Below are 16,675 nucleotides of genomic sequence, written 5' to 3'. Positions count from 1 at the left end.
AAAAAAAAAAAAAAAAAAAAAAAAAAAAAAAAAAAAAAAAAAAAAACCTCAATAAGCTAGGTATTGACGGAACATATCTCAAAATAATAAAAGCTATTTACGACAAACCAACAGCCAAGATCATACTGAATGGGCAAAAACTGGAAGTATTCCTCTTGAAATCTGGCACTAGACAAGGATGCCCTCTCTCACCACTCCTATTCAATATAGTACTAGAAGTTCTAGCCAGAGCAATCAGGCAAGAAAAAGAAATAAAGGTATTCAAATAGGAAAAGAGGAAGTCAAATTGTGTCTATTTGCAGACAACATGATTGTATATCTAGAAGACCCCATCGTCTCAGCCCAAAAGCTCCTGAAACTGATAAGCAACTTCAGCAAAGTCTCAGGATACAAAATCAATGTGCAAAAATCACATGCATTCCTATATACCAATAACAGACTTAAAGACAGCCAAATCAAGAATGAACTGCCATTCACAATTGCCACAAACAGAATAAAATACCTAGGAATACAACTAACAAGGAATGTAAAGGACCTCTTCAAGGAGAACTACAAGCCACTGCTCAACGAAATAAGAGAGGACACAAACAGATGGAGAAACATCCCATGTTCATGGTTAGGAAGAATCAATATCGTGAAAATGGCCATGCTGCCCAAAGTAATTTACAGATTCAACGCTATCCCCATCAAGATACCAATGACCTTCTTCATAGAAGTGGAAAAAACCACCTTAAACTTCATATGGAACCAAAAGAGAGCCTGCATAGCCAAGTCAATTCTAAGCAAAAAGAACAAAGTGGGAGGCATCACACTACCAGGCTTCAAACTATACTACAAGGCTACAGTAATCAAAACAGCATGGTACTGGTCAAAACAGAGATATAGACCAATGGAACAGAACAGAGGTCTCGGAGGCAACACAACATATCTACAACCACCTGATCTTTGACAAACCTGACAAAAGCAAGCAATGGGGAAAGGAGTCCCTGTTTAATAAATGGTGTTGGGAAAACTGGCTAGCCATGTGCAGAAAGCAGAAACTGGACCCCTTCCTAACAACTTACACTAAAATTAACTCTAGATGGATTAAAGACTTAAACATAAGACCTAACACCATAAAAACCCTAGAAGAAAATCTAGGCAAAACCATTCAGGACATAGATGTAGGCAAGGACTTCATGACCAAAACACCAAAAGCATTGACAATAAAAGCCAAAGTAGACAAATGGGACCTAATCAAACTCCAAAGCTTCTGCACAGCAAAAGAAACAGTCATTAGAGTGAATCGGCAACCAACAGAATGGGAAAAAATTTTTGCAGTTTACCCATCTGACAAAGGGCCGATATTCAGAATTTACAAAGAATTAAAACAGATTTACAAGAAAAAAACTAACAAGCCCATTCAAAAGTGGGCAAAGGATATGAACAGATACTTTACAAAAGAAGACATACATGAGGCCAACAAACATATGAAAAAATGCTCATCATTACTGGTCATCAGAGAAATGCAAATCAAAACTACGTTGAGATACCATCTCACGCCAGTTAGAATGGCAATCATTAAAAAATCTAGAGTTAACAGATGCTGGAGAGGATGTGGAGAAATAGGAACACTTTTACACTGCTGCTGGGAGTGTAGATTAGTTCAACCATTGTGGAAGACAGTGTGGCGATTCCTCAAGGACCTAGAAATAGAAATTCCATTCTACCCAGCAATCCCATTACTAGGTATATATCCAAAGGATTATAAATCATTCTACTATAAGGACACGTGCACACGAATGTTCATTGCAGCACTGTTTACAATAGCAAAGACCTGGAACCAACCCAAATGCCCATCGATGGTAGACTGGACAGGGAAAATGTGGCACATATACACCATGGAATATTATGCAGCCATCAAAAACGACGAATTTGTGTCCTTTGTAGGGACATGGATGAACCTGGAAACCATCATTCTCAGCAAACTGACAGAAGAGCAGAAGATCAAACACCGCATGTCCTCACTCACAAGCGGGTGTTGAACAATGAGAACACATGGACACAGGGAGGGGAGCACTACACACTGGGGTCAGTTGGGGGGCAATAGGGGAGGGACGGTTGGGGGTGGGGAGTTGGGGAGAGATAGCAAGGGGAGAGATGCCAGATGTAGGTGATGGGGAGGAAGGCAGCAAATCACACTGCCACATGTGTACCTATGCAACAATCTTGTATGTTCTTCACATGTACCCCAAAACCTAAAATGCAATAAAATAAATGGAAAAAAAAAAGTAGTATATGAGAACCCTAGAATAGAAGAAAACAGCCTAGGCAACATGGCAAAACCCCATCTATACAAAAAAATACAAAGATTAGCCAGGCCTGGTGGTGCACACCTGTAGTCCCAGATACTAGGAAGGCTGAGGTGGGAGAACTGCTTGAGCTCAGGAGGCTGAAGCTGTAGTGGGTTGTGTTCATGCCACTCCACTCCAGCCTGGAAGACAGAACGAGACACTGTCTAAACAACAATAAAAAAAAGAATAGAAGAAAAATGTTCTGGCCAGGTGTGGTGGCTCTTGCCTGTGATCTCACACTTTGGGAGGACGAGGTAGGCAGATCACTTGAGGCCAAGAGTTCCAGATGAGCCTGGGCAACATGGGGAAAACCTGTCTCTACAAAAAAAACAAACAAAACACACACACACACACACACACACACACACAAAGAAAGAAAAGAAGTAGAAAGCTTTAATATAATATATATAGCTACCAAAAGCTATCTATGACAAATATCTTAAGAATGATACATTTGTAGAATTATTCTCATGAATGTCCAGAAGAAGACTATCAAACACCAGAAGTGGTCCTAATCAACATTGTGTTGGAGGTTTTGGCTATAAGACCTGGGGGCAGAATAATACTCCCATCACAAGATGTAGGTGCTTATCTCTGAAACCTGTGAATATGCAAAGTTAATTAGCAAAGGGAGAAAGGGGAATGAAGGTTACAGATGGCATTAACATTGCTAATCATCTGACCTTAAAATACCTTATCTGTGGCTACTCTGGCACATTGCCTAGGAGTGGCCCTTCTCTGAAAGAAGCAGTACCTCTGCTGTTATGCAGATCACTTGAGATCAGAGTTTGAGACCAGCCTGGCCAACATGGCTAAACCCCATGTATACTAAAAATACAAAAATTATCCAGGTATGGTGGTGCATGCCTGTTATCCCAGCTACTTAGGAGGCTGAGGAAGAAAAATCGTTGAACCTAGGAGGCAGAGTTTGCAGTGAGCTGAGACTGCACCATTGCATTCCAGCCTGGGTGATGGAGTGTGACTATGTCTCAAAAAAATAATAAAAATAAAATATAAAAATAGAGCATCCTGGACTATCCAGGTGGGACTAATGCAATCACAGGGTACTTAGAAATGGAACAGGGAGCCGGGCATAATGGTGCGTGCCTGTAGTCCCAGCTACTCAGGAGGCTTAGGCTGAGGCTGGAGGATCGCTTGAGTCCAGGAGTTCTGAGCTGTCATGTGCTATGCCGATAGGGTGTCCGCACTAAGTTTGGCATCAGTATGGTGACCTCCTGGGAGCAGGGGACCACCAGGTTGCCTAAGGAGGGGTGAACCAGCCCAGGTCGGAAATGGAGCTGGTCAGAACTCCCGTGCTGATCAGTAGTGGGATGGTGCCTGTGAATAGCCACTGCACTCCAGCCTGGGCAACATAAGGAGACTCCATCTCTCTTAAAAAAAAAAAAAAAAAGTAAAACATATATATATATAAATAAAAAATAAAGAAATGGAATAGGGAGGCAGAAGTCAAGAGTGAGAGAAAGAGATGTGGTAACAGATGTAGGACCTGTCCCTGAGAAAGAGTATTGTACTGAGAAAATAACTTCACTCACTGTTGCTGGCTTAGAAGATGAAGGAAGGAGGCCACAAGCCTGGGAGTGTGGGGAGAATCCGGAAGCTAGGGAGAGCATGGAAATGGATTCTGCCCTAGAGCCTCCAGAAAGAATGCACCCCTTCAGACACCTTGGTTTTAGCCCAGTAAGTCTCATTTCAGACTTCTGAACTCTACAACTTTAGTAAGTTTGAGTCTTTAAGTCTTTAAGTTTGTGGTAATTTGTTAAAGCAGCTGTAGAACTCTAACACCGTGAGAGCACTGTGTGGGAAGGGAAAAACATAAAACAATGAAATAAAATAAAAATAAAACTCAACACAAAACCATATATATATATCCACCAAGGTGGTGATAAAAAAAAAGAAAAAAAACCAAAAAACAAAAAAACATATATGTATATTTTGGTTGGGTGCCATGGCTCATGCCTGTAATCCCAGCACTTTGGGAGGGCAAGGTGGGTGGATCACTTGAGGTCAGTAGTTCAAAACCAGCCTGACCAACATGGCGAAACCCTGTCTTTACTACAAATACAAAAATTAGCTGAGCATGGTGATGGGTGCCTATAATCCCAACTACTTAGGAGGCTGAGGCAGGAGAACCATTTTAACACAGGAGGCAGAGGTTGCAGTGAGCCAGGATGGCGCCACTGCACTTCAGCCTGGGCAACAGAGCGAGACTCCATTTCAAAAACAAAAACAAAGCCTGGGTGTGGTGGCTAATGCCTGTAATCTCAACACTTTGGGAGGCCAAGGTGTGTGGATCACCTGAGGTTGGGAGTTGCAGACCAGCGTGACCTAGATGACCATCTTAGTAGAGATGACTATCTCTACTGAAAATACAAAATTAGCCAGGTGTGGTGGTGCATGCCTGTAGTCCCAGCTACTCAGGAGGCTGAGGCAGGAGAATCACTTGAACTCAGGAGGTGGAGGTTGCAATAAGCCAAGATTGCTCCATTTCATTCCAACCTGGGCAACAAGAGTGAAATTCCGTCTCAAAACAAAACAAAACAAATACCCTATATGTATAGTCATATTATATATATAATAAGGATATAATGATTAAAAAGTAAAATGTGCACTTGGGGATGTGTATATTATTATTTTTCTCAAAAATACTTTTTAGAAATGCAGTTACTATTCTAGGTTCTGTAATTGCCAGATGGGTTCTTCTTGCCCAATGCACAGATAAAATGAATTCACTGCAGTAGAGAAAGAGTTAAATTGACATAAGACCAACCACATAAGAGAACTTGGGTTCTCACTCAAATCAGTCTCCCCAAAGGCTTGGAGGTTAGAGTTTTTATGGACAATTTGGTGGCAGGGGGCTAGGGAATGGGTGTTGCTGATTGGTTGGGGATGGAAATCACAGGGGTTTGGAGAGTGGTCTTGTGCTGAGTCTGCCTCTGGATGGGGCCACAGAACTGGTTGAGTCATGAGTCACTAGGGCAGGCAGGGTCATGTCTGAAAAATATCTCACAAAACCCATCTTAGGTTCTACAATAGTGATGTTATCTATAGGAGCAATTGGGGAAGTGACAAGTCTTGTGACCTCTGACCACATGGCTCCTGAGCAGTAAGGAACTATAGAAACTACAGAAACTATCCCTATCTTGTAATCTCTGGAGAAATGACTCCTGAGCAGTAAGAGACTGTGGAGACTATACCTATCTGGCCGGGTGTGGTGGCTCACGCCTATAATCCAAGCACTTTGGAGGCCAAGGCGGGCAGATCACCAGAGGTCCAGAGTTCAAGACCAGCCTAACAACATGGTGAAACCCCGCCTTTAAAAAAAAAAAGAGATTATACCTATCTTGTGACCTCTGTCTACATGAATCCTGAGCAGTTAGGGATTACAGAAACTATACTTATATTTTATCAGAGTTTGGCCCTTCCTGTAATCCTATTCTTATGACCTTTCATTAGTCTTACAAAGGCGGTTGTCAGTCCCTAAGCAAGGAGGGAGGGAGAAACTATTTTTCATCCTGTTTTCAAATGAAACTACAAATTCCTCCCAAAGTTGGCTTGACCTATGCGCAGGAATGACCAAGGATAGCTTGGAGGTCAGAAGCAAGATGAGTCAACTATGTCAGATTTCTCTTACTGTCATAATTTTGCAAAGATGCACAGTGGCTCATGCCTGTAATCCTAGCACTTTGGGAGGCTGAGGTGGGTGAATCACCTGAGGTCAGGAGTTCAAGACCAGCCTCGCCATCATGGTGAAACCCCATCTTTGAAAAAAAAAAAAGGTGCTTTCAGTTCTGTTTTTGTTTTTTTTTAAACAGAGTCTCTGTTGCCAGGCTGGAGTGCAGTGGCCCTATCTTGGCTCACTGCAACCTCTGCATCCCAGGTTCAAGCAATTCCCCTGCCTCAGCCTCCAGAGTAGCTGGGACTACAGGTGTGTGCCGCCACACCCCGATAATTTTTTTTTTGTATTTTTAGTAGAGACAGGGACTCACCATGTTGGCCAGGATGGTCTCCATCTCTTGACTTTGTGATCCACCTGCCTCAGCCTCCCAAAGTGCAGGGATTACAGGCGTGAGCCACTGCACCCGGCCCAAAGGTGCTTTCAGTTCTAAACTTTATTAAGTTATATTCAGATATTTGACATTAGGTAAGATGAATAAAGAAAGGAGTACTACGCAGTGAGGAAGCACTCAAACTCCATTTAGTATTTAGCTTAGAATTTGAAAAGTTATTTCAAACAACATAATGAAGCCACACCCTGAAAATGTGCTTGGAAGATTCTGAAAGTCTATTTCTAAAAAAAACTATTTGTGGGCCGGGCATGGTGGCTTACGCCTGTAATCTAAGCACTTTGGAGGCCAAGGCGGGTGGATCGCCTGAGGTCAGGAGTTCAAGACCAGTCTGACTAACATGGTGAAACCCTGTCTTTTTAAAAAAAAAAAAAAAAAAGTTAAAAAATAAATAAATAAATAAACACTATTTGTGATAATCCACTCAAACTGAAGCGAATTACTAGAATGTGAACACCACATCCCTATTCATATTTGTATTCTCAATGTGTCGTGAATCAGAGAATGAATAGTACCAAATCTTTTTAAAGCACAGATGGTGTTTGTGGCAGCTATGAGAACATTCCTTTCGGATCTCCCAGAATGATAGAGTGAGGGCCCTGACTGCTGCATGCCGAATCTACCACACTCCCCTAGGCTGCTCTCAGCCAATGACTGAGTACGGCAGGGAAACAGGCAGGCCTGTTCTGTAAGACTCAAAACTCAAACAGGTAACTTTGCTCTGAGGTCTCCTCACAGGCCTAGTGAAAACTTTCTTAGATTCTACCCTTAAGATGCTTCTTAATGAAACTTCCTTTCCTTCCCCGCTCCTTCACATGTGTCTGACCTGGATCACCTTTGCTCTCCTCTTGTTCCAGGTTCCTTCTCATTTTCCTCCATAGGCATTCCCTGCCCCCCTCACAAAATCTCTTGCACATCTGATCCCATTTTTGTATTTGCTGCTTGGAGGATTTTTTTTTCCTTTGAGACCAGGTCTGGCTCTGTTGCCCAGGTTGCAGTGCAGTGGCACAATCTTGGCTCACTGCAATCTCCACCTCCTGGGCTTAAACCATCCTTTCACTTCAGCCTCCCGAATTGCTGGGACTACAGGTGCACGGCACCAACATTCCTTGCCTCATTTCTTTCTTTTTTCCTGTTTAGCCACTCGGGAGTTGAAAATAAAGATATTTGGCCATAATTGATATAATGTAAAATACCAAAAAGGGTAGTCATAGCAGATCAGGACATGAACTGCTCAGATTCCCCCTTCAAGAAAGCATTTGCTACCCAACTACAAGGAGTGAGGTGAGCTGACAGTCCCCAGCCATGGGCACCTTCAGGGTTAGCCTCAGCTTTTGAGGTGAGGTCACACACTTCTTGAGGGGGCCTGTAGCCCATGATTGATTGTGACAAAGGTAGCTGAGATCACATGCTTCATGGGTTGGCTTGGGTCCTGGCCCAAGAGTGAGTCCAATGGTCAATGTGTCTGGTTTCCGCCAGACGTCCAGCTATCTTTTTTTTTTTTTTTTTTTTTTTTTTTTGGAGAGAAGGAGTTTTTCTCTTGTTACCCAGGCTGGAGTGCAATGGCGCGATCTCGGCTCACCGCAACCTGCGCCTCCTGGGTTCAGGCAATTCTCCTGCCTCAACCTCCTGAGTAGCTGGGATTACAGGCACGACCATGCCCAGCTAATGTTTTGTATTTTTAGTAGAGACAGGGTTTCACCATGTTGACCAGGATGGTCTCGATCTCTTGACCTCGTGATCCACCCGCCTCGGCCTCCCAAAGTGCTGGGATTACAGGCTTGAGCCACCGCGCCTGGCCAGTTCTAAAAACTTCAAACAGATAATATTTTTCAAGCCCTTTGAGGGCTCATATGGTGTATGTGGGGTTTTTCTGTAGTTTTGTTTATTCCCAGGGAGTAAATACACTGAGAGATCTTACTTGGCAATCAGATACAGACCTAAATAAAGAATTGTAGAGTACTATAGTAACCTATCATGGGGATTTTGGTTTGTTTCTTTTCATTTCTAGGATAACAACTACTAAGACAGCATGAACAAGAAACACTGAAACATCTCGTTGACAAAACACAGTGGCCAGTGTATTGAGAGGAAATATTTAACACCTTTGTAACCATGAACCAGTTTTTTCTAGCATTTTTGTGATAAAATTTTATATGTGTGAATAAGTATTATAATTTTATTTTCTCTTAACACCATTTAATAAAATATTATAATTTTAATATATATGTACATAAAATATTTCTTATAACATTATTTATTTACTTTTGAGACAGAGTCTTGCTATGTTGCCCAGGCTGGAGTGCTGTGGCGCAATCTCAGCTCACTGCCACCTCTGCCTTTTTGGTTCAAGTGATTCTCCTGTCTCAGCTTCCTGAGTAGCTGGGATTACAGGTGCCTGCCATCATGCCCAGCTAATTTTTATTTTTAGCAGAGATAGGGTTTCACTATGTTGGCCTGGCTGGTCTCAAACTGCTGACCTTAAGCAATCCACCCACCTTGGCCTCCCAAGTGCTGGGATTACAGATGTGGGCGACCTCACCTGGCCTATTTATTTATTTTGAGACAGCCCCACTCTGTTGCCCAGGCTGGACTCAATGGTGTGATCATGGCTCATTGCAGCCTTGACCTCCTGGGCTCAAGCAATCCTCCAACCTCAGCATCCCAAATAGCTGAGACCACAGGTGCATACCACTATGCCCAGCTATTTTACTTATTTATTTTTAGATGGAGTTTTGTTCTTGTTGCCCCAGCTGGAATGCAAAGGCACAATCTCAGCTCACCGCAACCTCTGCCTCTGAAGTTCAAGTGATTCTCCTGCCTCAGCCACCCAAATAGCTGGGATTATAAGCATGTGCCACCACGTCCAGCTAATTTTGTATTTTTAGTAGAGACAAGGTTTCTCCATGTTGGTCAGGATAGTCTCAAACTCCCGACCTGAGGTGATCTGCCCGCCTTGGCCTCCCAAAGTGCTGGGATTACAGGCGTGAAACACCGCACCGGCCTATTTTATTTTTTTTGTAGACACAGGGTCTCCCCATGTTGCCCAGGCTGGCCTCAAGCTCTTGGGCTCAAACGATTCTCCTACCTTGAGCTCCCAAAGCATTTGGATTACAGGCATGAGTCACCGTGTCCAGCCATCCAGTCAACATATTATTTTTTTGAGACGAAGTCTCGCTCTGTCACCCAGGCCAGAGTGCAGTGGCGAGATCTCAGCGCACCACCACTTCCACCTCCTGGGTTCAAGTGATTCTCCTGCCTCAGCCTCCTGAGTAGCTGGGATTACAGGCGTGCACCACCATGCCTAGCTAATTTTTGTATTTTTAGTACAGGCAGGGTTTGGCCATGTTGGCCAGGCTGGTCTTGAGCTCCTGACCTCATGATCCGCTCATCTCAGATTACAGGCATGAGCCACTGAGCCTGGTGCTATCTTTTTAAAAATAATAATTGTTTTCTTTTTTTCATCTTCTACTCTGAAGGGAACTTGTAAACAAAGTTTTTTTTAACACTCATTCTCTGTATTCACAATTTTTTTTTTTTTTTTTTTTTTTTTTTATTTTAGAGACAGGGTTTCACCATGTTGGCCAGACTGGTCTTGAACTTCTGACCTCAGGTGATCTACCCGCCTCAGCCTCCGAAAGCGCTGGGATCATATCAGTAATGTTTTATCAGAAAAACTAACTTTTAGCAGTTGCTTTTTAGTAGAAGAGAAGATAAATTTTTCTATAATGTGCTATTTGCTTAGCTGGTAATTCAAACCTTTTTTCTTTTTTTTTTTTCAGGTGGAGTCTCACGGTTGCCCAGGCTAGAGTACAGTGGTGCCATCTCAGCTCATTGCAACCTCCGCTTCCTGGGTTCAAGGGATTCTCCTGCCTCAGCCTCCCAAGTAGCTGTAATTACAGGTGTGTGCCATCAGGCCCGGCTAATTTTTGTATTTTTAGTAGAGGCAGGGTTTCACCATGTTGGCCAGGCTGGTCTTGAACTCCTGACCTCAAGTGATCTGCCTGCCTCAACCTCCCAAAGTGCTGGGATACTGGCATCAGCCGCCATGCCCAGCCCCGTAATTCAGATTTGAAATGGGTTTTCTTTCCTTTCTGCCTTTCAAAACTGTCTCTGACTTGCATTTGAGAGTTGACACAAACTCACAGTTATAAACTTTGAAAATTTGTTGTTTCACATAAAGAACCATACAAAATGTTAAAAACCAGCCAGGCTTGGTGGCTCATGCCTGTTATCCCAGCACTTTGGGAGGCCCAGACGGGCAGATCACCTGAGGACAGGTGTTCGAGACCAACATGGTGAAACCTCACCTCCACTAAAAATACAAAAATAGCCAGGCGTGGTGGCTCACACCTGTAATCCTGCGCTTTGGGAGGCTGAGGTGGGTGGATCACCTGAGGTCAGGAGTTCAAGACCAGCCTGGCCATCATGGTGAAACCCCATCTTTAAAGAAATAAAAAATACAAAAATACAAAAATTAGCCTGGTGTGATGGCACATGCCTGTAATCCCAGCTACTCAGGAGGCTGAGGCAGGAGACTAGCCTGAAGTCTGGAGACAGAGGTTACAAGTGAGCCAAGATCATGCCACTGCAATCCAGTCTGGGCAACAGAGTGATACTCTGCCTCAAAACAAAAAAAAAAGTTAAAAACCAAAGTCATTTTGTACTTTGCCCATCCTGCCCAAAGTGCCTTTTGTTGAGGGGGACATACGGGGCATCAAAGCAGATCTATATGTCTAAAGGTCTAAAATGTCTAGCTAGGTGACAGGGCTAACATTTTTGGCTGTGCCTATAATCCCAGCACTTTGGGAGGCAGAGCCGGGCAGATCATCTGAGGTCAGGAGTTTGAGACCAGCTTGGCCAACATGAAGAAACCCTGTCTCCATTAAAACTACAAAAATTAGTCAGGCTTGGTGGTGTGTGCCTGTAATCCCAGCTACTTGGGAGGCTGAGGCTGAAGAATCGCTTGAACCCAGGAGGCAGAGGCTGCACTGAACTGAGATCATGCCACTGGGCTCCAGCCTGGGTGACAGAGCGAGACTCTTGTCTCAAAAAAAAAAAAAATTTTTTTTTTTTTTTTAAGACAGAGTTTCACCATGTTGGTCAGGCTGTTCTTGAACTCCCAACCTCAGGCGATCTGCCTGCCTTGGCTTCCAAAGTGCTTGGATTACAGGCGTGAGCCACCATGCCTGGCCTCCAAAAAAAAAAATTTTTTTGGGGGGGGCTGTTTATTCAAATATCAGGACAATACTGAACCAAGTGTTGAAGCTTAGAGTTTAAGCTGGGCAATACTGAACTAAATTTGAAGCTTAGCTAGTTCAGTACTGTTCTGTCATCTGAATAAACAGCTGTTTATTACTGAACCTAACAATAGAAGGTTAATCCAGACGGTTTTGCATATACATTAGAAATGTGAATAAAAGTAAAAGAACAACTAATTCCCATTGTGCTTTACTATGGTGCACAGTATCTGTGACTTGGATACTAATCGGAAAAAGAATGCCAACAATATAAACTGGATTATAAAGTCTACTAGGCAATTTGAAGAATGTGTTTCATCACCATTTAGTAAGAATAGCAGAGATTGGTATGACTTTTTTTGTATATGCCTTCTGGGAACTCTGATAATTGAATACAACTTCAAAAGGGCTAAAGCCCAGTGACCTCAAAATGAAGTTCACAGAACAGTACATAATGATGAAACCTGAAGCAATAAAACACCAATGGGGCCCCGCGTGGTGGCTCACGCCTGTAATCCCAACACTTTTGAGGCTGAGGCGGGAGTATCAGGAGGACAAGAGATCAACACCACCATGCCAGCATGGTGAAACCCGGTGTCTATTAAAAATACAAACATTAGCTGGGCGTGGTGGCGCGCGCCCGTAGTCCCAGCTACTCCGGAGGCTGAGGCAAGAGAATCGCTTGAACCCGGGAGGCAGAGGTTGCAGTGAGCCGAGATCGCGCCACTGCACTCCAGCCTGACGACAGAGCGAGACTCCGTCTCAAAAAAAAAGGACTGAAATGTAAATATTCACGCTCTTAGGATATGGCATTTTCATTTTGTTTTGTTGTGTTACTGGGCTGTCCTCAGACATCTTCCTTTCATATCTTAAACACCTGTCTTTCCAGGAAAGCTTCTGGAATTTTTTGTTTGTTTTCGTCTCAAGGGCACGAGGGGAGAACCTAACAGGCTGCAAGCGAGCCCCACTGAGTTCAGCACGCCGTTCCCCGCAGCTACACTACTTCTGAACGCCGGAGCGACTGCCGGTCCCGGCTCCCTCCAGGAGAATGGAGGCAAATGTACTACATTCGAGGGGCTCAAAACCTGGAGTTCGAAACGTCTCAGTTCCTCCGTCTTAGTTCCTCTTTTCCCGGGTTCGGTGGCCACCTGTGCGGCAGGGCACACCTGCCACTCTCATAGCCTTCGGAACCGGCAACCCGCCGATCGCTGGCTCCAGCCGGTGGGAGTAAGAGGCCGAACGGAAGGAAGGAGAGTCGGGAGCGCGGTCTCTCGCTGGCTGGCTCAGGGGACGCCGATGGGGGGCGCCGGCGCGCTCGGGCGGGGTGCGCGCGCCGCCGCCGCGTCACCAGCGTGCGGCACGTGCCCGTGTTTACGTCCCTCGTGGAGCCGCCGACGTCAGCAGTCGAATGGCAACATTGTGGCGATGCTGAGGCACAGAGTTTAGGAGACGCGTTCTTCAGTCAGGCGGATCCCTGGTGTTCCGCGGCAGCAGCGCGGGCGGGGTGAGCGACCGGGACGCACACAGCGCCGGCCCGACCCCGCGGGACCCGCGCCTCACCTCCGGAGCGCCGCAGACGCAGCTCCACGGCCCCACGCGGGGGGCGGCGGGCGGCCGCGAAGCGCTGCGGCAGCGCGGGGCTTGTAAACAGATCCGGCCGCACGTGACCATGTGAACTACCTGCTCCAGGGACGCGTATTGTCCTTCCTGCGAGCCGCGCCACAAAGGAGCTCGGCGGTCCCAGCACGGAGAGACTGGCGAGCGAGCCGGGAGAGCCGGCCGGCGCACTAAGATGGCTGAAGGCGCCCGGCGAGGGTGAGTGGGGGGCGCGGCGCAGCCAGCGGGGAGTCCTCGGGTGGACTGGGCCAGCGGCCCTCCTGCGCGGCGAGAAGCCAGAGCCACCATGTCGTTCGCGCTGGAGGAGACACTTGAGTCGGACTGGGTGGCTGTGCGACCCCATGTGTTCGAGGAGCGCGAGAAGCACAAATTCGTCTTTATTGTGGCCTGGAACGAGATTGAGGGCAAGTTTGCCATAACCTGCCACAACCGGACGGCCCAGAGGCAGAGGAGCTGCTCCCGGGAGCAGGCGGGGGCGCGAGGTGGCGCCGAGGCCGGCGCAGCTGCGTCCGACGGGAGCCGCGGGCCCGGCAGCCCGGCTGGCAGGGGCCGACCCGAGGCTACTGCCTTTCCACCTCTGGTTAGAAGCCCCGGGACCCGGCGGAGCCCGGCCTTGGCGGAGGGCGGCTCTCCTCGGAGCACTCGCAGCCTTCTGGGGGACCCGCAGCTGCGGAGTCCGGGCAGCAAAGGGGCGGAAAGTCGTCTTAGGAGCCCAGTGCGGGCCAAACCCAGCCCAGATCTGAGAACGTCTGAAGCCAGCGATGCGACGGAGGCCGCTGCTGCGGCAGCCCGGCCGGCGCCCAGAGAGGCCCCGGTGTCTTCTGTACGGATAGTGAGCGCCTCCGGGACGATCTCCGAGGAGATCGAGGTGCTGGAAATGGTGAAGGAGGACGAGGCGCCTCTGGCGCTCTCGGACGCGGAGCAGCAGCCGTCCGCCACGGAGCTGGAGTCTCCGGCCGAAGAGTGCAGCTGGGCCGGACTCTTCTCTTTCCAGGACCTGCGCGCGGTGCACCAGCAGCTGTGCTCGGTGAACTCTCAGTTGGAGCCGTGCCTGCCGGTGTTCCCGGAGGAACCTTCGGGCATGTGGACTGTGCTGTTCGGGGGCGCCCCCGAGATGACCGAGCAGGAAATCGACACTCTGTGTTACCAGCTTCAGGTCTACCTGGGCCATGGCCTGGACACCTGCGGCTGGAAGATCCTCTCCCAGGTGCTCTTCACCGAGACCGACGACCCTGAGGAGTATTACGAAAGCCTCAGCGAGCTGCGGCAGAAGGGCTACGAAGAAGTGCTTCAGCGGGCCAGGAAGCGCATCCAGGAGGTGAGTGAGTGAGCTCGTAGTCTGGGCTCTATTGGTCGCTTTTGGTTTACTGGCTAAAGCAAAAGCTGGAGCCTTGGTCTCGGGTGTGCGCAGGTGGGACGGTTTCTTTTGTGAACAAGAGAAAACTAAGAGGGGTTCCTGATCTATCTTCCTATTCATCCCTCGCGGTGGCTATCTTTAATTGGCTCTCTGAAGCAGCTTCGTCTTTATTTCCTCCCTGGTTTATCAAATGTTAAGTGCTCTCTGTGTACTACTCAGTACTGGTAATGCGCAATGAAAGCCACTCAGGAAAGGGTGTTCTGTAAGCATAGGCTACATGAGCTTTTTTTCTGCTTCTAAAGCTCTTTCTAGCAGGTACTGCCCAGATATCAACTCTTCTTTGTCCGTGTCATGTTTATTTATTGAAAATAGATTGTCTTACGGAGCAAAGTTGATCTATTTTGATTCTTTTTTATGCAGTGTGGCAACCTACGCAAATTTTAAGTTCATTATTTATTTTTATGTATTTTTCACCTGGGTGGGCTAACGCCGAAAAGGGCGTTAGCCTCAGTTCGTTTTTAAACGAGTGACCTGTCCAGGTGAAAAGGCACCAAGTAGCCAAAGCAAATTTATTTTTAAAAGGTTTTTTAAAATTTTTTTTTGTTAAGAACTATCTTGGGTCTTGACAGATGGCTCAGGTTTCACTCCTGTTTTAGGAAGAAGTAAAGGTTCTGCGCAAGAATGTTTGTTGTATTTTGGTACTTACTGTAAAAGAAGTACAAAAGCCTTTTCAAACTACTTAATCCATAAAATAACAAAAAATAATGGAAAAAAGGGCCTGAATTGGGTATACATACGGAGTTCTAGAATGTGTAAGAAATGTGTAATTCTTGCTTGCTCACCAGCTTCTGTTGAAGGAACTTTAAAAGTGTTTTAAAATATACTTAGTTTCTCCTAATGGGCACTACACGTAGCTTCTCAAAGCAAATTACTATTTTTACTATTAATGCAATTGTGATTTGTGGAGAAATGTCCCCCCCACGCCCCCGGGCTTTTTTATTTTTTGGAGACAAAGCCTTGCTCTGTCGCCCAGGCTGGAGTGCAGTGGCGCGATCTGGGCTCACTGCAGCCTCCGCTTCCCGGGTTCAAGCGATTCTCCTGCCTCAGCCTTCTGAGTAGCTGAGACTTCAGGCGCGCGCCACCACGCCTGGCTAATTTTTGTGTATTTTTTAGTAGAGACCGCGTTTCACCATGTTGGCCAGGATGGTCTCCATCTCTTGACCTCGTGATCCTCCCACCTCACCCTCCCAAAGTGAGCCAGAGCGCCCAGCCTGAAATACCCCTTGTTACGGTGTTTGTATTCCTGAGCTTGTGGTGTTTTCTGCCTATGTATATATAATACTTGAATTGAACCCTGTTGTTAGACTAGGCAGCTGGAGCCTCCTAGTTTTTTCGTAGAATATTAGGTATTTTTCTTTATTAGACTTGAGTACTTCGGAAATGTTTCTCATTTATACCGTAGTACTCTTACATCTTCCTGAATCCAGATTTTCACTCTTTCCTTTTGGTTTACTGCATGCTAAATGTTACTCACTGTAACATGATCCTAGGGTTCCAGGGATGTGTTTTTATTTCTCTTTTTAATTACCTCACTTCGGGAGCCTGTTCTACCTTAAATTCTTTTGAAGGAAGTGACAGAAATCTTAAGTGACCACGTACATTCTCAGAAGTGTTTAGTTAATACTGACCTGTATTTCTCTTAAACGGTAAGAACAAAGTGCTTTCTCTTAGTAGATTTACAGATTTTTTTTTTTTTAAAGACGGGGTTTCACCATGTTGGTCAGGCTGGTCTTGAACTCCCGACCTCAGGTGATCCACCCGCCTTGGCCTCCAAAGTGCTTGGATTAGAGGCGTGAGCCACCACGCCTGGCCCAGATTTTTGTTTTGTTTTGTTTTGTTTTGTTTTGTTTTGTTTTGAGACGGAGTTTCACTCTTGTTACCCAGGCTGGAGTGCAATGGCGCACTCAGTGCAACCTCCACCCCCTGGGTTCAGGCAATTCTCCTGCCTCCGCCTCCTGAGTAGCTGGGATTACAGGCACAAGC

At 46.1% G+C, this 16,675-nt stretch overlaps 1 protein-coding gene and 1 long non-coding RNA gene across 3 annotated transcripts in view; one reads left to right on the top strand and one right to left on the bottom strand.

Moving 5' to 3' along the window:
* LOC116551316 overlaps window positions 1-15,318 on the bottom strand; it is a 24,156-nt gene extending 8,838 nt beyond the window's left edge. The window contains exons 1-2 of the long non-coding RNA XR_004268844.1: window positions 15,244-15,318; window positions 10,041-10,044 (exon numbers count right to left, since the gene is read on the bottom strand). This is a non-coding gene — a long non-coding RNA (uncharacterized LOC116551316). The remainder of the gene's footprint in view (window positions 1-10,040; window positions 10,045-15,243) is intronic.
* The window catches only part of JMY (junction mediating and regulatory protein, p53 cofactor), a 100,410-nt gene continuing 96,780 nt past the window's right edge, over window positions 13,046-16,675 (top strand). Inside the window, exon 1 of one of the 2 annotated variants that reach the window (XM_032277410.1) lies at window positions 13,046-14,593. In XM_032277410.1, the coding sequence (XP_032133301.1) occupies window positions 13,562-14,593 (1,032 nt within the window). In that variant the 5' untranslated portion in view covers window positions 13,046-13,561. The remainder of the gene's footprint in view (window positions 14,594-16,675) is intronic. The other variant, XM_032277421.1, reaches the window with a different exon arrangement.

Source organism: Sapajus apella, unplaced genomic scaffold (assembly GCF_009761245.1).
Source record: "Sapajus apella isolate SASKATOON/1434 unplaced genomic scaffold, GSC_monkey_1.0 scaffold1, whole genome shotgun sequence".
Taxonomy (NCBI): domain Eukaryota; kingdom Metazoa; phylum Chordata; class Mammalia; order Primates; family Cebidae; genus Sapajus; species Sapajus apella.
The sequence above is the reverse complement of the archived record's forward strand: the minus strand, read 5'-3'. Positions and strand labels throughout refer to the sequence as shown.